We start from the raw sequence: 24,001 nt of genomic DNA, 5'->3' as shown, positions 1-24,001 counted from the left end.
TTGAGTGGCAGTACCTCAAAGTGGACCACACCAACAATATGCCACCAAACGCTCAACAAGACTTTTCTAGGGTGAAGGTTCATTTTGGGCTGTGCTTTAGCCAGTTTACCTAGACTGAGCCATTGTCTGCGACGCTTAAAATTTTTATAAAATATCCATTTTTCATCTCCAGTTGCTAACCTGTCCAAAAAAAGGTGACTTACGTTCACGAGAATGCAGAGAACTGGAAATGTCCACTCTTGCTCTAAGGTTGGCTTCCATCAAATCATGGGAGGTCCATTTTCCAAGTTTTGACACCTTTTCAAGCTGTTGCAGATAAAGCTGAACTATTCAATGGGTTGAATTAAGCTTCTGTGCTAGTTCTTCAACTGTTACAGCACAATCTTCATCAAATGAAGCCAGCAGCAAGTAATCATTAAACTCAACAGAACAACCTGAACATGGCGCATCACTTAAGCTATAGTCACCTGATCTGAACTTCTGAAACCATCTTCGACAATTTATTTCATTGAGAAACTCCACACTCTAAACATCTTGAATGTTTCATGTAGTTTCTGCTGCACTAAGCCTTTTTTTAAACTTATAAAACATTTTTTGCCTAATGTGCTCCTCAGAAGCATTCATCTTCATAAGGGTTTATTTGATTAATAATCTGAAAAAGTGGAGTTGGGGTAGTTTCTTTTATTTGTTTGAACATTTTTATAAACGTCCTACTACACATTTTAGTCATTAAAGCCTTCCACAAAGACAGAAATGATTATGCACTTTCTGTGTTAAATTTTCGGGCATTACTTACAGGATGACCTGATAAATTAATAACACGAACCTTGGGATTTCAACTGTATTATTTACCATTTCTCATTTTCATTAATTACGCTGATCAGGAGTAATCAGTAAACTGGTTATATTCGTACGTGCTGACGTCTTGCAGAGAGAACTGGATTATTTGATAAGGTAAAATAATACCTGGAAGATGCTCTTTAATCTTAATAAAAGGAAAGTTAGGTATGTTGGTTATCATAATGTTAATTATTTTCATTCCTTGCAGGGAAAGCTCTAGGTGAAGTTCACAAGTGATAATGTAGGGCATAGCTATTTTAAAGCCACTCAAACCTTTTGAGAAACTTGTGACTTAGGTGAGTTTGCAATATACCAAACTGTAGTTCGTGTATTTTACATAAAAATATTGAGTATGCAAATTGAAAGAAGTCGCCTATTTATTCTATAAAGTGATGGTTAAACATTAAGTAAAATACTGTTTTCAGTTTTCGTAACACATAAAGAAAAACATTAAGCTATCGAAAAATGTTCAGAAAAAAGTTTACGATGCTTTCATATTTCTAAGGGCTTATGTGAGTGGACTGGTTGAAACTTTCGACATACATTTCTTGGAGAGCAAAAACAATCGAAGGTTTTCAAGGTCGTTAGACGTTTTAAATTCATAAATTCAAATGACATAAAAATGCACATAGTAAAGGTATGAGACACGTGTTTAGGATATGGAAAACTCCTACATGAATTCAGTTAAGGCAGTGTTAGTGTTTTAATAGAGTAGTTGGATTATGAATAAGTAGCTTTAGGTGTGGCTGAATGTATAACGTAACAAGAGATCGGACGAGAATTTTGGAGATCCAGCTAGGAGGTAATAGAATAAATTTCTTTATGTAGTTTGATCAGGGTGGTAGTAAATAAAATGGAATAGCCTAGATACACCAACCGACTCCATATTATCCATTGGAAAATAAATAAATCGCGGTAATTAGAAGTTCATACCGTAATTTTGTACGGTATGAAAAGAACTTTTATAAGCTTGTGAACCTTTTATTTTCTATGAATAAATATGCAATTATAAATTCCCTATAATAAATGTTTCGCTTTGTTCTTAAACAAGTTTCAAGAATACATAAATGTATTAATTTGAAGCGTAAAGAATCTAATGAAACCTTCATCTCACTTGTAAATGAATTCCCGTCAACCAATCATACTCGCCCTCTATGGCGTGGAGGCATTATAATGTTACGGTCAATCACACTATTCGTTGGTAAAAGAATAATCCAAGAGTTGGCGGTGGGTGGTGATGACTAGTTGCCTTCCCTCTAGTTTTACACTGTTAAATTAGGGGTGGCTAACACAGCTAGCCCTTGTGTAGCTTTTCGCAAAATTTAAGAGAGACAAACTTGTAAATGATACAGAAAAGGTATACAAATTCACCAATAAAAAACACTAAAAATTAGCATTGTACTCTATAACATATTTTTACGAACTAAAGCTAGGGTATCAGTATAATTAATCATCTTTGTTCCAGTCAGTTTTCAATCCTTCTGTTTTTATATTACATTTTGAAATTCTACATTGATTATCCAAACTGATACAGTTCGTCTGAAGGAAGTTAAAAAAACAAACAAAGAAATCCGATGGTCAGGTTACTTGAATAAAAGGGAGGAAAAAAAAACACGCACTGGGAGGCAAAATTTTTGCTTTCTTTGACTGTCAGTTATCAATCGTCTGCTGATAAAAATTCATCGTCTTCTAGTGACTGAACTCTTTCACGCTGTTTAAATCAAAGAAAATTAAGGTCATTACCTCATTATTTTTTTTATGATATCAAACTTTCACGAGGGAAATTGTTTGACGTTTGATCTAAAAAAAATTGTAAGGTGGAAGTCATAGCTATTTAATAAAACATAACAGTGACAAGCAGGGGGTTGGCTGCCTTAATACTCTTATGCCCCCAAAGTACCCCTTCTCTCAGTCATGAAATGTTGTGCAAAACTATTGAAAGACACGCTTGATTACATACACTGCTTGTTGCGAGTTAGGAAAAAACAGATGCCAGATTTAAAATGAATGACAAACAGATGATTTTAGGTTTTTACATAAAAAAGCGATACAGTTTTCAAATGGAAGAATTAATTGTTTAGGTTTAGATCCTAAAAGTGTTTGAAACACCGATAGAATAGAAGAAAGAAAGATCCTTTTTGCTTCTTGTACTTGTCTACATGGTACAACCCACAGTTTTCACAGTATTCTCCAAATATCACCTCACTTTATAACTTTCTAAGATAAAGCCAATGGTAAATATTTATGCTAAGTACTAAATATTATTAACGCAGTATTTAAAACAATTTATTATTTTTCCTGATAATTTCGATTGAATCTGTTACCCCCTAGATGGCGACATCAACAGATTCCTTCGGAATCATGACTGTATGTTTCGTGGCAATGACCTTCCGTCGTGCAGGTTTAAAGTGACTGACTCCTAACGTTGCTATCTTGCAGTAATTTTACACACACACATATATTTAGGCTAAAGCTTTTGTAGACATAACCTAAATTCTTTTTAACGAGTGATTCAGCATAATCGATACACGTATGAAAAGAACCTTCGAAAACTTCGAATTGACAATTTCCCTACATATTTATATAGCAACATGAAAATAAACAATTCTTAATATTAAAAATACGAAAACCTACCTCTGTACGAGAGCACTACATTTAATTAATTTAAAATTCTGAAATAATTCACTGATAATTAACAGCAAAGACAAAAAATTTCGTTATTTATATTGAGAATATTTTATTTAATACTTAACATGTTACCAAATAATATATTGTGTTTCTAACATGGTTGTAATCAAACCAGTTAGTAGCTCAGTATGTGCAAGCTGAAAAGTTTTTATTTTCCGACCTTCAAACAAGTCAGGACGTACCGGTCTAGACTTTGTAAGTGTGCCAACCGGTAAGTTATCATTCAACCTGGGTAACTCACCAGACAGGTGATTCGAAGTAAACGAAGGAAGGTGTTGCAGAACGCTGGGAAACGAATAGTCTTTATCCAAACATGAATACACTTGTGTGTTATTTCTTTTCTCGGTAGCTTTTTGCAAACATGTTACTTCAGTTTTCCCCTCTGTCGTTCTCGTGTTTTGTTTTTATTATTACCGTATTCATATGCGAAATCTAGCGAAAGAGAAGAAGCAACATGCTCATTTGGTGCAATAATAAACAAGAAGGAATCCTCCGTAGCTGCAGCTGTAATTAGATCTCAAATCAGTCAAGAGATGGAGTTATGAGCTAAAAGTTTGTACTTGACAAAAACAAATTAGTGCCATTTTATGAGACGCTGTACCGCGGCTAAAAATATAAATAATAATGGTAAAATCTGACTAAACTATATAAAACTTAATAAAATCATTTACGTTACCTCCACGAAATTACCATTTATAACCCCTACCTTTACTAATCAAAACTTACTTTATTTTCAGGCGATATCCAGTTTCGTGACTCTCCTCACGATTTATGCGCTAACTGTCCCTAATTTAACAATACAAAACTAAAAGGAAGGCAACTAGTCATCACCACCCACCGCTAACTCTTAAGCTACTATTTTACCAACGAAAAGTGGCACTGACCATAACATTATAACTCTCTTTCAGCTCAAAGAGTGGGCATGTTTTCGAACCTGCGACTTTCAGATTGCCTCGTCTTTTTATTTCAGAAGAATAGCCTCTGCTGATTTAGGAAGGTTGTGTTTTATTAAATAATAACAACAGGAGCGGATGATTCATTCATGATTCTTTTCGCTTACGTTCTGAATCAGAATTATATTTGATTACATCTTTACAGAAACGTTTGTTATCCAACAAAATCAAATGCATATATCTTATGCATCCAGTGCATCTGTGTGCTGTCCCTCATTCTCACTGCATAATATTATGGTGTCACTCGCTTTATTCTGAAGTACATAACTTTGGTAAAAATTGTTTACTTTATATACAGAGTGGTCCGTAAGTCTCTATCCATCCATATGTTATTATGTTATATTCAATAATACTAATGATGAGTTGAAGGCAGCTGTTACCGCGGCATTTGGTAACCCTGCTATGTTGAGGAAAATGTCTCACAGAACATGGCACCGCATAATATTACGCAGCGAGAATGAGGAACAGCACACAGACACACTGGATACAAAAGATATATGGATGGGTAGGGACTTACGGGCCACCTGTACTATTCTATCCCACAGTGATCTGACAAATTCATTAACAAACCTAATTAAAGTACATTTAGAAGATTATATTGAACTACAAGTGAATGTATAAATTTATCAACGATATTACGAGTATTCTGATAAGTGTCAGTTTTTCTGTAAACTTGAAACACGTCCATCAACATGTGCCATAAAACATATTTTGTACATAAATCTCGTACTACAAGGTGTCTGTTATAAAAGATATACAGATGATATAAATATCAGGAATAACAACATCAGTGTTGAAGATATTCAGTTTATTTACCAAAACAAATATGGTTTGTTTTTGGTTGAGTACTAAGCTACACAATGGACAATGTGTGCTGTGACCATCACGGTTCTTAGTTTTATAAACCTTCAGACTTACCGCTAAACCACCTCAAAGTTCGGAAGACAGCAACTCCCATTCTTTGACGACCATAATTGACTGTTGATTCTCCTGTTCTTATTCTATATTCTACTCTTCTGTTAAATTTATTCCAATAAATTGAAAAAAAGTATTAAGTTTCTTTAATACAATTTGAACTTTGTCTTCCTCTCTCAGTTAAGTGAGGAGGTGTAAGCCCAACTTTTAAAACCCCAAATGTACGAATGATTCGATTAAGTTATTCGTTTCTTAAAATACCAATTTAAAATGTTTGATTTTAGGATTTTTAACCTAATGAATGAGCTAAATACAATTTTATTTGTTTTCGCTTTTTTATGTGACATAGAAAACATTTGCTTAGCCACATGGAAAACTTGTAAAGAGACTGTTCATTTACATCATTACAAATCAAGGCACGTTTGACTTTCGCATTAATTTATCAGCTTTGCTACTTAATCGTGTAAATTTGAAAGGGCTTTTAATGCAAAAGTTTAGTGGTAGTGTAAGTGTTCACCACATCACATACATAGTACAATAGATAACTGTGTCATTCTATTTTAACTGTCATTATTAGGCACTCGTGTAATACAGAATACACACAACTTTGGTCTCTACTCTCTTCGTAGCGTCTTTTCCCGAATACTTACGACAAATGTAACAGCAGATGGTTAACCATAGTTTTGTAAAGTTATCGATCAATGTGGCCTCTGACATGTTTGTTGCTCTGATACAAGATTTAACCACTGCGAGTCACCGAAGATTTGAATTAATATATTGCTTTGTACCTGTTGAATTATATTTCGTATGACAAATTAAAATTTTTCCTGCAATACAATGTACATTTTAGTATGTCTATGGTGACGTTCGCAAGCTCTTACGCATGTGGTATGTGAACAGGGGTTGAGTACTTCATATTAAACCAATTTTGAAGTCTCATTACGTCGTCACAGTACATGTCGTCCCGTGTGGTGACGTTCTCTCTGCCAACTATACATGTTGACAGTAGATAAGTTACATACATCCACTATAAACGACTGTATCATAAGACTGTTTGTTATGTCCCATGTTGACAGTAGATAAGTTATATACATCCACTATAAATGACTGCATCATAAGACTGTTTGTTATATCTATATCACATTTCCCATCCCTGCATCCCTTCCACACTTCATTCAGTGTGTGAGAACAACGATTTCTCATCGTCTGTTCCAACAGTTTGATCATACAGAAATCTGTAGACTGCATCTAGTGACTTATTTTGTTTGTTTGTTTTTTTGAATTTTGCGCAAAGCTACTCGAGAGCTATCTGCGCCCAGGAACTTGACCGGCATGTCTTCAAACGGAATTAAAATGAATGCTTGTTTCATTCTCGAGCTGCACGAGATATGCGGCAGTTGAATACATATATCATGGAAGTAACATATACACACATGACATGTTACTTTTACACATTTTGATCGTGCTGCTTACTGTTGTTTGAGATACACAGACGAATTTTACCTCTGCCTTTGGTATTGGTGGTTGCAGATATTACTTTCCACAGTCTTGGTACGATTGGTTGGTTGGTTACAGGCCTTTTTTTATGCATGGTCTTGGTAAACTAATTTGATCTTTGTTTTTCCATAAAGGATATCCCCGTCTTGGAAATTTTAAATTGCCAATCTGAACACATTTTTACTGTCTGAATGTATTAATATTTTGAATCGGAATTGGATGTTTCATACACTTACCAAAAGTGATCAATCTTTGGTGGTATTATCTGTGACAAAACGTCAAACATTGTCAAAATGTAGTTCGGAATTAATCCATCGCACCTCAATTGTATACGACTGTGAATGCACGTAATCTGTTTAGCTGACTGGGCATTTGAAAATGTCTTCAAATCTTAGTGGAGTAACTAAGTTTATAGGTGCAGTGAGGCACAAATTTAAGTTACCTCCCATTAAAACATTTTTCGTGTTTCACAATATCCTTTCTTCAAAAAGCAGAATTACGAATTTCAATCACCCATTTCTGAGCGACCTCGAACACTCGGACTTGGAACTACGCCACTACAGAAACTGGAACTGTTTGAAAGAATGTATGGCTTTTTTTCGAAAGTAAATATTCCAACAATGAGAAAGTTAAATAAGCATGCTTTTGGAAATCACAGACTGGAGAATTTAGGCTACGTATGAAAAGCAGCAAAAGAGGAACAGCGCACACGAAGAAATGGCGGTCCATTAAAGAAGGGTGGTTTGATGGAATCATCCCTCCAGGAAGGAGGAGGTAAAGCAGTGGAAACATAATTGCTGAGGAAGATGTAGTGCTCAGTGCCATGATGTCATAGTGCAGTCATCTCTTCAATAATGTTTATACGACCTTCATATACATGTATGCAAGCATTTAAAATTAATATAATCGTGCAAGTAAAATAATAAAATAAAGAAAAACCAGCTCATTATTCTTCATTTAAATAGTGGTGGCGCTTTCACAATATTGGAGATGCTGTTCTGCCAAATCGACTAGTAATCTGAGGGTCGCGGGTTCGAATCCCCGTCGCACCAAACATGCTCGCCCTTTCAACCGTGGGGGCGATATAATGTGACGGTCAATCCCACTATTCGTTGGTAAAAGACTAGCCCAAGAGTTGGCGGTGGGTGGTGATGACTAGCTGCCTTCCCTCTAGTCTTACACTACTAAATTAGGGACGGCTAGCGCAGATAGCCTTCGGGTAGCTTTGCGCGAAATTAAAAAAAACAACAACAAGCTCTGCCAAAATCGAATCGTTTTTGAGCTCCTGTATTAACACATTTTTGTCAATATTCTCACTTTATGAATAACTGTAGAGAAAAAAAAAAGGTACAACCATTCAAATAAAGAGTTCTTGAATATTTGTTTTATATTATATTATGTATATAAATATATTTACACACGAGGAAAGAATGAAGAAATTTTGTGGTCGATATTCCTTATTATGATTCACTGGTTTAATTTTATACCAAAAGAACCAATATGTTTCATAGCATGGGTATGTAAAATTAATGTCTTCACTACTAACTAGTACATGCATTAAAACGAGACAGATTTGTTCTTACCCTGTTGGTTTTACGAAACTTCATCTACATTCTTTATCCATCAAAAGTTCCATAGATTTAGTAGGTATTCAATCGAAAATATTTCATCAACTGACAGTGTTCGGGCTATGAGGGTCGTTACATTGAAGTTTGAAACAAACTAGATGATGATTCATCAGTTGTATCGACGAGGTACCCCACCCATGTCGCTTTAGGTTCATTGAAAGTTAGGCTTAGTATTACAAGGGAGAACGTAATTAACTTTGAGAGATATGTTAGTTTAAAAGCCCTTAATATGATTAAAATTCTGGTCTTTTGGAAATATGTATACTTTGCGAAAGAAATAACATTCGAAACAAATTTGATAGAGGCGTATTTTTAAAAAAATCCTCAGGAGTTTGTTTTATAGAAAACAAAGCGGTTGTACTGAGATTCGAGACTAAAGTCAACGGTATATAAAGGACTGATTTGGTAATGTTTATTCTTAATATTTTCTCCACAAGTCTTTGTGTAGCATTAATTTTAGGCTTAAGTTCGATTAATCAAACATTTGCTAACATTGGTTAACTATATTTCAGCACACATTTTAAAGTTATTATAATCGTAAGTGAAACAAACTGGATATTTTTAAACGTATAAGGACCTTAAATACACACACGAGCCTGACACTCTTAAACTATAATGTCTCATAAGCTTTACTTACGCATTTTGTAATTTTTAGTTGTGATATCAAATAAAGCGTTCCGAGGCTAAGACGTCAAAAAATAACACGTATAAGCTGTAAGCCAAGTTTATTCATTTCACGTTTTTTTATTTCTTTAGTTATAATGAAAATTTCTCAAATTCTGTCTTTTGTTAATTTGTTGTTAAGCTCAAAACTAACCAATGAATTATCTGTGTGCCACTTGTGAAGAGTTTCTAAATCAATTTTTGCGTTATGAACCTTCAGAGATACCGTTGAACTACCAGAGGGTCAGTTCCGTAAAACTGAGAACAACGGCACTCCCCAAGCGGTAACTTCGGTAAAGTTGCTTTATCTGTCCGGTTAACAGATTTCTCGTTTGAATCCTGCCTACTCTTAAGTTTCATTTCTTCTTTAAAAAAATAGTAAATTCTGATAAAAACAACAAACACAAGTTACACGGAAAACAAAAAGCATACTTCCCTCCTGACATTACAATAGAATATTATACAGCTCATTACTAATTACTTATCAGTTGCACTAGGTTTGTTTTGTTTTGAATTTTGCGCAAAGCTACACGAGGGCAATCTGCACTAGCTGTCCTTAATTTATCAGAGAAAGAATAGAGGGAAAATAACAAGTCACTACTGCTAATTCTTGTGCTACTTATTTACCAACGAATAGTGAGATTAACAGGAACATTATAACGCACCCACGACTGAAATGTCGAGCACGTTTAGTGGGATAGAGATCCAAACCCACGCCTTTCAGCATGCGAGTCAAGCCACGTAATACTAGGAGTTAAAAGAAGGCAACATCAAATAGGTATTTAGACAAGGGTTATAGATGTAGTTTAGTAAATAACATAACTATTCATCGCTCCTTTATACTTCTGAAGTCAAATTTACACCACAAATTAAAATACAGTTGTTGTTAAAAACATCTAGTTACTTATTATTAGGTTGAAAATTTCTCGTCATTTTGATTTCTGAATTTTATTGTGTACAAGAAACTGGTCACGTGCTACTTAGATCTAAGCAAGCAAAGTACTTGTAGCAATTTCATAACACTAAGACTTATATAAAACATGACAGTTCACAACAATTAATACGAGTAAAGAGCTTTCGTTACGTGTCGACAACTACGTATCTTTCGCTACAAACACGTGTTTTTACATTTTAGTACGTATTAATAAACGTATATCTTTTAACTATTACAACTATATGTTTTATACTCACTAATTTGAAACGTAGGTGTTACTTTTACTCTTGAAAGAACTATGTATAGTTTAATTATACGTACGACAAACGTTTGTTTTGTTTTAATTGATAATATATTAATAAAATGACGTTTAGGTTTTGTTTTTGTAAAAAAACAATTACAAAATTGCTCTTACCTCGTCCATATCCTTGGGTATGCTTCGCAAAGCTATTGACCACTGCATCAACTGCTTCTTTAAGCATCGTTTTTGCACGTGCATCTGAAACTGAGCCCGTGGTGTTAGGTCGTCTTGCAGGGGGCATTGGCGGAACTTTCGTATTCGAATGTGCGTGAGTAGCCGAAGATCGCTGCATTCTGGGTATCATCGAATCTTTCCCTTGACCTTCTTGAAAATAAACCCTTTTTGCTGTTAGATTTCAGCAAAATATGATGTTTATTAATGTCTGGAAGAATGTATTTCACCGTGTATCAGGCGTCTTTCTAAAATCTTCCTGAAACTGAACACGTAACAAACAAACTATATAAAATCACAAATCTACAGACACCTGTTGCAATCAGAAAGAATTTTACTACTGACGCGAGACTGCAGAATGCACAAACAATCCAAGCGAAAGCAGTACTCAACATGAGTGACACAGCGGAGCGATATATAACACGGCTTCTTGCATGCTCAAGACATGAGATTGTCACACTTCACCAGTCACAACAATACGTGCACGCACAAGGAATTTAAAAAGTTGCTGATTGTAGGTGGCGCTATTGGTTATGAGCTGCCAGTGAGATTTTGATATCCCACTTAATTTATATGATTGTAGGACGTTAGGCTTGGCGAAGATATTCGAATATGGATAAGAAAAAGTCTGTTTTGTTTGTTTGTTTAGGTATGTTATTATTTTTCTCAATACTTCATGTAATAATTTGTTTGGTGGCGCCAGTCATTGCTAACCTAAATTGAATACACCACTTTGAAAAATTTAACTATGAAATCTTAAAACTTAAATGAAATTTATGAAACTAACTTAGGAAGGCCTAATTTACCTATTTACATCAGTAAATTTTATTTTTAAATGAATGAATATCCCTTTTAAAGTATATGCATTAACTTATAGAAAAAATAAGTCATTTGCCATTTGACTCTTTACTGGTCATTGTGCGATTCATGATTGTGATATCGGCGTTTCGGTGAAGAAAGCCCTGACTCCATGTTTTTTTTTTTTTACTTTAATGAAATAAAATATGAATATCTGAACTCTACGTCACTAAAGTACATGCTAATCTTTTAAAACGTTTTTGCTTTGTAATATATAAATAAAGAGCAAGTGATTATTAAAGTAAATGGAATTATAAGCGTAAAACACATTGTGAAGTTATTTATTCATGTGGATTATTGTATTTTGCTTTTTATGAATTATACACGTTACCGATACTAATACGGTACTAACATGCATTATGTGTGTCTTGTAAGTTGCAGCTATATGGTGTCTGTCCTTGCTCAACGGTTTTTGTTTTGAAGGGGCGAGTTAGATGACAATAGCTCTGTTATCTACAAGGTAGAATTTTGTTGCTGGTATTATAAATTTAACATTTATTTATAGATGTTATTTTCTAATGAAAAAGGTATTTAATTCTTTCAACACAAGTCACTAGTAAGGACTAGTTTGGAATACTGTGTGGAGTTTTGGTCTTAAAGAATGGATATAGTGTATAGGTGATTTTATTGAAGTTTACAGGCTGATGTAGGGGATCTATAGGATAAATACCTCTGATTTCTTTGTGCTGTATTTTGAAAATAATAATATAAGAAGATGTATGCTTAAAATTTAAAAACAAACAGGTGTTAGGTTCCAATTAAGACAGTTATTTTCAAGCCCTTTAATTAATGTGTTAATGTAACAGATATCAAAGCTATGATATTTCAGAATTTTAAGAGGTGAATCAGAAATTTTCTGAAAGTAAAGGGTAGGTTTAAATTTTTACTTTAATCAAAGTGGTGTGATAGGACTGTTGTGAAGGAACAAATGGGTCTTTGTTGTCAATTTGTTATATTAAAATAATTCTTTGACACAGGTTTCTTTAGTTATTAATAGGCTTATTTCATTGCTTAAGTTTATGAAGTTAAATTGTTTTACTGTACAGCTCAATAAAAAGTTTTTTATCTTAAAGCAGGACTTTAAAAGTGATTATAACACCTATTCAATTCATTCACATTAATACTTATCTTAAGCCTTTAAAGGATGCTGGCAACAAAATTTTGTGTTTTGCGACTAAAACAGGGTCAGATCGTCGATGCTTTCTTCTTTGTTTTCATAAGAGATCATGTTAGCAATATTCGAGACACTGAAAATTATATGTCTGATGTAGACTTTGTAGAGTAGGCAGACACTTGAGGAACTTTTGGGTTCCAGTATTAATTTTGAATTTTACTATTAAAACTTTGAATGACACATTTCTCCTTTGCACTGTAATAATATCAGTTTTAGTGTTACAAATTATTGCAGACTGTATCAGTTGCTTAGGTACCTTGAGGGCCTTTTAAACTACTTGTATGGAAGAACAGAGATGTTGATATTAATATGTTGGTATTAAAGTTAGTATTTTAAGATATTTTGATGAACAAAAACAATTAATAGCATTTGAATTATTTATTGAAAGAAATATGACTAACCATATTATGTATACCAAAAAAGAATGAATACGAGGAAAATTGTTTTGTAACTGTGCCAAACTGATATGCATATCACATACAGTAAACTAGATTGAATGTAAATAAAGTTTTTAAAATTAATCTAGCATGTTTTTCTTTTCTTAAATATTTCATTGAGAACTGCATAGTTAGAAAAAATGGGTTAAGCGATTACAAGCCATTTAATATTTGTAAAATTCAGAATGAGTTCTGTGTGAAAAAAAATTACATTGCGACTAAAGTTTGGATTTTTGGAGTCCATGAATCGTAACTTCAGATAACTAACAAACCTCAAACAGTGGAAGCTTTGAAGTTAAACACTGAGCACTGAGGTAAAAAGGTTTTCAACCTTTGTTAATATCTTCATCAGTGCTGTAAAAACAATTCATCCTGTTATATGAACTGTGTGTCAGAAACTTTTACTTTAGATTATCCATAACCTTGACAAATACACGAGTATATTTACACAACTGTTAAAAATTTGAATTTTTGTAATTTCATGGTTTTTCTCTCAGTTTGAATTATTTAGTGACAATTTGTTTTTAGGTGAAATACAAAATACAGGGAGAGAAATTTAAAGAAGCCCCTTAAGGTACCTGAAGCAACTTGATATTGGTAACAAATATAGATAGTTTTTATATCAAAACTCGAGCCACAGTTTTTAATTGCATGACTGCAGAAAGATAATCAACAAATTTCCAGATTATTTTTAGGATCTGTTACCTTTTCTGAATGCTAGTTGACAGTACAGGTAGATTATTTCTCAAAATCTATAAGGTTTTAATGATACCTATTTTTTGAATATTATTGTATGGCTTCTGCTACAGTGCCAACCAAGTTTCTTGTGTGCAAAGAATACAAAGTAATTTTGTTTGCATTGCCACCAGCCTTGAAAGTTACATGTTTACATACCACCTTTTACTCCAGTGCATGTTACTTTGTGATTTATTTTTGGGTTACATAACAGAAAGTTTTGATAACCACAGTACAGTAATATGCTGCAATATAGGAACCATTAAACTCGACTCATTTTTTCAAACATCCAAGAATAATTAATTGTAGACAGAATTTAGTTAAACTTAGACTTCTCAGCTGAAAGTCTTGTCAGTCAGAGTTAAAACTTGTGTTGTTGTTTTTACACTATCTCAGTATGTGCTCAGATGAAATGCACTTCGTCAGAGTTAAAACTTGTGTTGTTGTTTTTACACTATGTCAGATGTGCTCAGATGAAATGCACTCCGTCAGAGTTAAAACTTGTGTTGTTGTTTTTACACTATGTCAGATGTGCTCAGATGAAATGCACTCCGTCAGAGTTAAAACTTGTGTTGTTGTTTTTACACTGTCAGTATGTGCTCAGATGAAATGCACTCCATCAGAGTTAAAACTTGTGTTGTTGTTTTTACACTATCTCAGTATGTGCTCAGATGAAATGCACTCCGTCAGAGTTAAAAGTTGTGTTGTTGTTTTTACACTATGTCAGATGTGCTCAGATGAAATGCACTCCGTCAGAGTTAAAAGTTGTGTTGTTGTTTTTACACTATGTCAGTATGTGCTCAGATGAAATGCACTCCATCAGAGTTAAAAGTTGTGTTGTTGTTTTTACACTATGTCAGATGTGCTCAGATGAAATGCACTCCGTCAGAGTTAAAAGTTGTGTTGTTGTTTTTACACTGTCAGATGTGCTCAGATGAAATGCACTCCGTCAGAGTTAAAAGTTGTGTTGTTGTTTTTACACTATGTCAGATGTGCTCAGATGAAATGCACTCCGTCAGAGTTAAAAGTTGTGTTGTTGTTTTTACACTATGTCAGATGTGCTCAGATGAAATACACTCCGTCAGAGTTAAAAGTTGTGTTGTTGTTTTTACACTATGTCAGATGTGCTCAGATGAAATGCACTCCGTCAGAGTTAAAAGTTGTGTTGTTGTTTTTACACTGTCAGATGTGCTCAGATGAAATGCACTTCGTTAGAGTTAAAAGTTGTGTTGTTGTTTTTACACTATGTCAGTATGTGCTCAGATGAAATGCACTCCGTCAGAGTTAAAAGTTGTGTTGTTGTTTTTACACTATGTCAGTATGTGCTCAGATGAAATGCACTCCGTCAGAGTTAAAACTTGTGTTGTTGTTTTTACACTATGTCAGTATGTGCTCAGATGAAATGCACTCCGTCAGAGTTAAAACTTGTGTTGTTGTTTTTACACTATGTCAGTATGTGCTCAGATGAAATGCACTCCGTCAGAGTTAAAACTTGTGTTGTTGTTTTTACACTATGTCAGTATGTGCTCAGATGAAATGCACTCCGTCAGAGTTAAAACTTGTGTTGTTGTTTTTACACTATGTCAGTATGTGCTCAGATGAAATGCACTCCGTCAGGGTTAAAACTTGTGTTGTTGTTTTTACACTGTCAGATGTGCTCAGATGAAATGCACTCCGTCAGAGTTAAAACTTGTGTTGTTGTTTGTACACTATGTCAGTATGTGCTCAGATGAAATGCACTCCGTCAGAGTTAAAACTTGTGTTGTTGTTTGTACACTATGTCAGTATGTGCTCAGATGAAATGCACTCCGTCAGAGTTAAAACTTGTGTTGTTGTTTGTACACTATGTCAGTATGTGCTCAGATGAAATGCACTCCGTCAGAGTTAAAACTTGTGTTGTTTTTTTTACACTATGTCAGTATGTGCTCAGATGAAATGCACTCCGTCAGAGTTAAAACTTGTGTTGTTTTTTTTACACTATGTCAGTATGTGCTCAGATGAAATGCACTCCGTCAGAGTTAAAACTTGTGTTGTTGTTTTTACACTATGTCAGGTGTGCTCAGATGAAATGCACTCCTTCAGAGTTAAAACTTGTGTTGTTGTTTGTACACTATGTCAGTATGTGCTCAGATGAAATGCAACTCCTTCATTGCACAAACAGATGTCATATGTCTTTCCAATGTACATGGAACATCTAGTTATAATTACATGATATTCTCCTAAAGCTCTTACCACTCGTTTAGATTCCATGAATGATTCTTGAGTCTCATGGGTTGGGGTCTCTACCAGCTGTTGATGTGTAGACTTGTACACATCAACTGATACAGATCTGTACCAGTCTACACATTTCTGTTGACACTGTGATAAGTCCATTCTGGATTCTGGGGGAAGAACCATAATCACATTTATATGGAACAATACTTCTCATCCAAGATGAGCATGTTTGACAAACATCCCATTGATCTTTTCTCAGTTGCATTATGAGATGTGGTAAGTATTTTTCAAGGTCTGTTTGTCTAATATTAACAAGCTTAGAAAGAGTTGGAGTTCATGTAAAGTCTGCTCATAATTTTGTCTTACTCTACACAGCTCGAACAACATTTATTATTAAAGGTTACTGTCTGATGCATGTGAATCTCTGTAGATGCACTGAATGCTCTTGTTGCATCATATATTGAGTGTGCTAATGTATTGACCAGTGAATGAACCTTGACCCACTTCTTGAAGATGACCATAAGTATATACTGGTAACCTTGTTCTGTCTCCATAGGTAGACCAGTGATATCTAATCTAGGACTGTTCTCTGTAATGGAGAATTAACAATGGTGGAGTTTACTCTGCATATATCATGCAGCATTGACTTCAGTGCTGAGAATTTTGACTGGAATGTAATCAATAGAACTAACATTGAATCAAAGTGTGAGTGAGATCTTGTTGTTGTTTAGTCTGTTTGTTATACAAAATCTGAAGATCCTTCCAAGTATTGGAGATTGTTAGCTGTAACACAGGCTCAGAATTACAGCTCAATGTTTGCCAATACCAGTACAACACACATTTCTGCACTTATAACTGCTTATACAAGTGCTACATGTTGTGCACATTTGTGATACATTCCTCTCAGTCTGAACTAGTTTCACTTCAGCACACTGCATGGTAAGAATCATTCACACAATATCTAGGTCTCTTAGTTTCTCTTTCTGGATCTGGTTAAGTGTTAGTCATTTCTCTTTTAACTGGTTGAATCAGCTGTTGTATGTCTTGTCATCAAACTGTTTTTTTTAACTCCTTTGAAGAAGACGTGTGAAATATTAGAAAGTGCTTGAGTTTGAGTGTTTTTTTAATTTACATCATTTCTTCATCATTCTCATTCTTTGTGCTCATTCTTTCATCACGATTACGTTTTCAGCAGTTTTGCAGCATAAATAATTTTGGTTCAAAATTTTCTATTTGTGTGATTAATCATAATTTACTAAAAGCAGACAAATGTGATTGGAATTCACTTCTCTAGATATCAAGCTTTGGGTTGCTGTTGAACAGACAATTTGATACTAGGCAATGAAAATTTCACTGTTGCAATGCAAAGCTTCTAAGATTGAATTAGATTATCTATAAATCATGATTTTACTAACATGAACTGCAAAGTTTTCAGTAATGCTGTTTGAAACAACCATTTTATATGTCAGTAATATTAAATGTTTTTCACACTATCACTGTAATATTGAGACACCTCAAATTTAAATGTATGGTCTCCCTTCAGTGATTGACTCTTTCTCTTGGTCATAAGCTGTTCTAATTGTATAAAATGACATTTAAGTAAATACAAAGTCTTTTTATATTTAATTCAACATGAGTAGAAGTGAAGAGCAACACACCCAAAAGCAGAAAGCAGCAGACTGCAATAATATATCCAGTGGATAAGACACCAACATTTTTTTCCTTCTTCACTCATGTACAGATGATCATTTCTTATCATATAACATGTAAATCATTAACACAATCAAGAGTAAAGATAGATTTTTATAACAGAATTAGTAATGATTTAGTTGCATTTAATTTGAGGTAGTTCTGTGTATTGAAAGAATAAAATTGTTCAAGAATTGCAGAAGCTGTATTTGGTTATATATTTGGACAGTGACAGGTTCTAGGATCAGGTAAAAAATTGTAAAAACTACTTTTTAACTAATGATGGTCAAACCTTATACTACTTATGATCTAATGTTACTTTCTTCTTGTAGACCTTTGCAATAGCTTTTATAGGCTTAAATTATTAAGAAAGTTTGTCAAAAACTGTATTTATTATATACATTGGGTTGCCACTTGTATTGGATCAGATAATTTTATTTCAAATTCACCAGGCTGAGATAATCTTACAGACTATCTAAATTCAGTTTTCTTTACATGATTGGTAATTTCATTATTTGCCAAAATTGATTAGAGCTACCCATGTGGTTATTCTCATTTAAACTTGTGAAGTTATAACCCCAAGATACCACCTTATTTTACTTTGAAGGACTTTTGCTTTTTACATTCTTGCAAAATATGCAGCATTATAGTTGTGTCTTCTAAGGATAAAGTTGGTATTAGTTCTGAAGAATAACAAAGGAAGAAAGTAGTGAGATTGAAACAAACGTAAGTACTTATTTGATTTTGTGTTATGTGAAACTACACATATACAGAATAACTTATGAATTTATAATGAAATATGTGCATTATATTTATATTAAATAATGTTGTGGAAATCAAACTTGGTATCATTTTTAAAGCCTTATTGTTATCATACAAATATGTTTATTTCTCATTTCAGGAAATATATGTCGTTCACCAATTGCAGAAGCTGTATTTGCTCATATAGCAAGACAACGAGGGGTTCTAGATCAGGTGAAAAATTGTGAAATGAAATTAGTTTTCAAGTAATGATGGTCAAAACTTTTTATCATTAGGGACTTGAGATTTGCTTTCTTCCTATAGACAGCTGTAATAACTTTTAAGGTTGTATATTAATAAGTAGGACTGTCAAAAACACTTTTTTTAACATTAAAGATAGTTTCTTGTAATAAAATCAGTAGTGGTTTAATTATGTTTATTTTGAGGCAGCTCTAGTTGAGGTAAGAAGGAAAGAAATTGCACAAATATGTTTACTTGCCATAAGTGAAGCAGTTTTAAAATGAAATAAAAGCACAGTTTTCAAAAAATCTTATTTCTCTTTTGGGTGACTTATGAATTATATTATTGGATTCTATTGCACATAATATATTATTAAAATTTTTCTTTTAGTTTTTAACTTAACAGTTCTTTCTAGTTTTTGCTTTATGACCACCTATCCATGTGGTAAATTTTTTTTTTTTAATTTGAGAAGATAAGGTAAATTCTGTAACATCCAATTCCATCATAAAATGGTAAAGAAAAGACTAAAGTTGTATATAAGTAATCAAACTATTTTTATAGTTATTAATTTGTTTTCAGTTGTATAAACAATGTAAAAGCATTTCTATTGTTTCTTCAAATATAGAGGGAGAAGCGTAAATAATGCCAAACAAAAGTTAAAACCTAGTGTTTATCGTTGTACAAAATGGAAGTGTGTCAAAGATCAGGGCAGGAAGCTAGTTAATCATACTCTTTCATTTCTTATTCTAATTAAGTATATAAAAGTTAGTGAAGGAACAAAGGAATGCATTTTTTATAATCAATAAGTGTATTAAATCTGATTATATTTTTTAACATGTTTTATAAATGCCATTTGTTATGCAATTATCCATGATTCATGTGTACAATAGAATGGATGAAATTAATCTAGTATTTAAATTATATATTTTAGTTATAATGGCAAAGCAAAAAATACAGATATTACTATTTTCATTTGGAAACATTTCTCTAGATACTTTGCTTAAGAATAAGTGACAGGTGATGTTATATTTTTAGTAAGTTGCAGTTGGGATTTATTTTAGGCCATTTTATTGATTCACAGTGTTGTTGTATTTTTATGCTGTCTTTTAACAGAACTGGCATACTGGTACATGTACTTTTCTGTATTTTGAAAATGGATGTTTGAGTACAGTTTTAACATAATTATATAACTGACATTAATAATTGTATAAATATCTTGCCCTGGGTGTTCTTTACTGTGCTTGACATAAAATTCTAGTAACTTGTATTCAAAATTTTATTAAATTAACATTTTTGTTTATGTTACACCAATTTGTATAGCATAAAAGTTTAGCTAATAATCCATATTTTAATAGTGTGCAAGTTTAAAGTCTTAATTGTATGAAGAAATATTTTAAAAATACTGAATTTCTGGTGTTGCAAAGTAACACACTTTTTCTAGGCATCTTCACTTCTCTATTTTATCCACTACCCATATAAAAAGTATGAAATTAAACATAAATTACACATACAACTATAATTTTTATAACCTTCACTTTTGTTTGGTAACAGAGCTATAAAATAGAAAAAAATCAGACCACTCATGTCATGTTTACTTGTCACAATCTTCCTTTCAGGATTTTTCAATAGTTCTCTCTTACATTTAATTATATACTACTTATAACCAATAGAAAGTGAAGGTTTTCATTTTTAAAGTGATGTGTAACATTATGTTCTGAACAGGAAATGTCATTTACATTCAGAGTAAAACCTTCATTCCTGTTGGAAAGTTAAAGACTGGCTTGTTTCATAGTTAGAACACCAACAAGTATTGTGATTTAGAGAAAATTGTCTACTTTTGCTTGTTATTAATTTTTTAATTGATGCATCATTTAAATAAATAAAAACTTCTAAGATGAAGAAAAGTATTTTTGGTTTAACCTGAAAATAACTTTCTACATGGACTATTCAAAACAGGTACTCAATGTATCATGATCAAATATTTAGTTTACTTTATTAAAAAGTACTTCACTGTGAAAGACTTGTAGTGTTAACTAAAAGACCATTAAATTTTGTGAAGATATCCACTCTATATAAATAGTTAAGTGTTAAATTTATAAAGACTTTAAACAAATACAAAGAGATCATGTGGTTCTCACATAGACCAAACACATGTTGAGAGAGTTACTTATTATTAGTAACTAAGTAATACAAGATAATGTTATTATTTTTTGTATCACTGCATCCAGCTTATTTTCTGAACAGTGACTATTATTTCCAGTGGATAATAGATAGTGCTGCTACTGGAGATTGGCATGTTGGTTGTCAGCCTGACAAAAGAGCTAGAAATTGTATGAAGAAATATGGAATTGAAATGAACCACAAGGCAAGGTTGGTAAGTATTAGGCCAATATGAAATCTTTGTTTGGATTTTTCTTTCTATATATTTATATAAATATGAAGGATAATTAATTAATAAATAATTTTCACCATGTAAAACCTTGTTTATTGTTATCTTTTGGATACATTGGCATCTGTACACTAAGAAATTTAGTTATTTCATATTTTATACTTTCTAGTTTACCAGTTAATTGTTAAAACAAAGAAAGACTGACATGAAAGATATTCCACTGGTAGTTGTTAATATAAACTAGTAACTACTGATGGCTTGCCTACTGTAACACATATTTTAATATCTTTTATGAGTGGTTTTTGAATAGAATGATGAGTTGCTTTCCATAGTCACAAGGTATCTAGTAAATTAAGGGAATGATGACATGGTCCAAGACATTGCACGTGTTATAGCTTTCCTTGACAGTGGGGTTGAATTCTACTTTGGGAGAAATGTGTTTTTAATTCATTATAAAACAATATATTACATTAAAAGGCAATGTTTAAAGTTAAGAAACAGAAAAATGTGCATACCTTTTAGTTTTTCATAGATTAATCTTAAGAGTTATAATTTCAAGTCTTTACTTTGTCTTGTGTAGTTAATTTCTGATGTTTTATTTTTCTTTCCTGTCCTTTACTATATACTTTTCATCTTGACACAAGTCTATGTTGGCCTTGGGGTATACTACAGCATCATTGGCAGAGATATGTAAGCCATTGGCAAAATGTTCTTGGATTTGATACCATCATAAGCTTCCAGAACTAAAGCAAACTTTGAGTTATCTTAAATAGTTTTAGACTTTTCAGATATGCATTTTAAATCATAAATAACATATAATTAGTGAAAATATATAAGCAAAACCTAAACACAATTTGTTTCTCTAACTAATATACACACTGCTGGCCAAAATCTTGAGGCCAATGAACATAAAGAAAAAATATGCATTTGTGTTGTTAGACCCAACCACTTATTTGTGTAGAGCGTCGAAAGATGAAAATAAGAAAAGGGAAAATAAAAATAAACTTTTTTAGCATTTAATAGGTAAAATGTGAACACCATGAAATTAGCCTAAATACTAGCTGGTCAAAAGTTTAAGACCATACCAAAAAGAAGTCCTAAACAGGGTGGGAAATACCCAAAAGAGGTCTCAGTAGTGAGTTGCATGGCCATCATTGCTAATAACTTCAAACAGTTGCTTTGACATGGTTGATATAAGCTTTTCCAGAAGGCTGGCTGGAATGTTATTCTAAGTGGTGAAGATGGCTTCATGAAGATCATGCACTGTTTGGAATTGACATCCATTTCTATAGACTTCCCTTGCCATCCACCCCCAAACATTTTTAATGGGGTTCAGTTCGGGTGAACGTGCTGGATTGTCCAAAAGAATCATGTTATTTGCCATGAAAATGTTCTTTGTCTTGCAGGCATAGTGGATTGCAGCATTTTCTTGCCGAAAGATCCAGTCATTTCCACACAAGCGAGGACGTTTGGTCAATAACGATGCTCTCTCCAACATGCCAATGTAGCCAGCTGCTGTTTGACGCTCCTGTATAACCTGAAGCTCCATTGTTCCATCAAAGGAGAAAGCACCCCAGATCATGATGGAACCTCCTTCACTGTGTCGTGTAGAAAATGTCTCTGGTGGGATATCCTGATCGTGCCAGTAATGTTGGAAACCACCTGGACCATCCAGGTTAAATTTTTTTCTCATCAGAGAACAAAACCTTCCACTTTTCCCATGTTTGGTGCTTCTCACCAAAGAGTAACCAAACTGTTTCATGGTGTGGAAGGAGGCATGGCCTTCAAAGACGTTTACAGTTTTTAAAGCCTTTCTCTTGTAGATGCTGTCTTATTGTTCTTGAGCTGCATTCTTCATCTGTAAGGGCCTTAATCTGGTTTGACGATGGCCGGTGTCTTGCTGAACAACCCGTTGAATCCTCCTGCTCAACACCAGTGAAATTTTGTTGAGCTGACCACTTGAAATTCTCATTCCGTATCCCTCAGGATCTTTTAAGAAATTTGCAACAGCAGTTTTACTATGTTTAGTCTTACTAGAGATGGTACTTGGAGAGAGTCCTTGTTTTTTCAGCTCGATAATTCTGCCATGTTCAAACTCTGTCAACGTTTTAGCCTTTGCCATGCTTTTACCCAATGTAACACAGGAGATGTCAGTGGGAGATATTGGCAATGCTAATGCTTGAACACAAATGACTAAATTTTGTTACGTGTTTACCGATTAATGCTTTGTTTTAGTATGGTCTTAAACTTTTGACTATCTAGTATTTAGGCTAATTTCATAGTGTTCACATTTTCCCTATTAAATGGTAAAAAAGTTTATTTTTATTTTCCCTTTTCTCATTTTCATCTATTCAAATAAGTGGTTGAATCTAACAACGTAAAATGTATATTTTTTCTTTGTGTTCTTGGCTTTAAGATTTTGACCAGCAGTGTATTTAGGTAAGAAACAACCCTACGTGCTATCATGGTCAAAACAGCAAAGGTTTCTTTTGAAGTAAATGTATCAAAACTTAGATATCATAAGACTTCAAACTTTACACTATAATGTTAATTTCAATGATACACATTGATAGCATAGTTGTTTAATTAAATTTTAAATGTAATTTGTGTAGAAAGGGTTGAAAAGGGTTATATAGATAAAAACAGTGTTCTGTTTTTACCCCTATAGTGATGGGTCAAGGGTCAAAGGCAATACATACCATTGAATTTGTTGACTTGCTTTCAAAATTTTATTTAACTAGTATTTTATTAATTTATGTCAGTAAGTTTGCTCTCACATTGTAGATTATAATCCAAGTTATAGTATTATATGTTAGTTAATTTCTTACTTTTAAAGAAAATATTAAAAGAACACACCTAAATATTGATTTTTGTAAACTGTGCAGTATGTTGAAAGCAGCACTGGTTCAGTTTAGATACTTGTGATGTCAAAAT

General features: G+C 33.2%; 2 protein-coding genes across 7 annotated transcripts in view; one reads left to right on the top strand and one right to left on the bottom strand.

The window, feature by feature from the left end:
• The window catches only part of LOC143241092 (protein limb expression 1 homolog), a 77,792-nt gene extending 66,786 nt beyond the window's left edge, over positions 1–11,006 (bottom strand). Inside the window, exon 1 of the mRNA XM_076484626.1 lies at positions 10,534–11,006. Coding sequence (XP_076340741.1) covers positions 10,534–10,723 — 190 coding nt within the window. The 5' untranslated portion in view covers positions 10,724–11,006. The remainder of the gene's footprint in view (positions 1–10,533) is intronic.
• Positions 11,007–11,053: 47 nt separating this feature from the next.
• LOC143241099 (low molecular weight phosphotyrosine protein phosphatase-like) overlaps positions 11,054–24,001 on the top strand; it is a 36,552-nt gene continuing 23,604 nt past the window's right edge. For 3 of the 6 annotated variants that reach the window (XM_076484667.1, XM_076484659.1, XM_076484649.1), the window contains exons 1-3: positions 11,868–11,908; positions 18,599–18,672; positions 20,907–21,052. In XM_076484667.1, coding sequence (XP_076340782.1) covers positions 11,883–11,908; positions 18,599–18,672; positions 20,907–21,052 — 246 coding nt within the window. In that variant the 5' untranslated portion in view covers positions 11,868–11,882. Of the gene's footprint in view, positions 11,240–11,867; positions 11,909–18,598; positions 18,673–20,906; positions 21,053–24,001 lie in introns of those variants that run through there. The other 3 variants (XM_076484686.1, XM_076484675.1, XM_076484696.1) reach the window with 2 other exon arrangements.

The sequence above is a fragment of the Tachypleus tridentatus genome, chromosome 2, assembly GCF_004210375.1.
Source record: "Tachypleus tridentatus isolate NWPU-2018 chromosome 2, ASM421037v1, whole genome shotgun sequence".
Classification (NCBI taxonomy): domain Eukaryota; kingdom Metazoa; phylum Arthropoda; class Merostomata; order Xiphosura; family Limulidae; genus Tachypleus; species Tachypleus tridentatus.
Note: the sequence above shows the minus strand (reverse complement) of the source record. Positions and strands in the feature narration are given on the sequence as shown.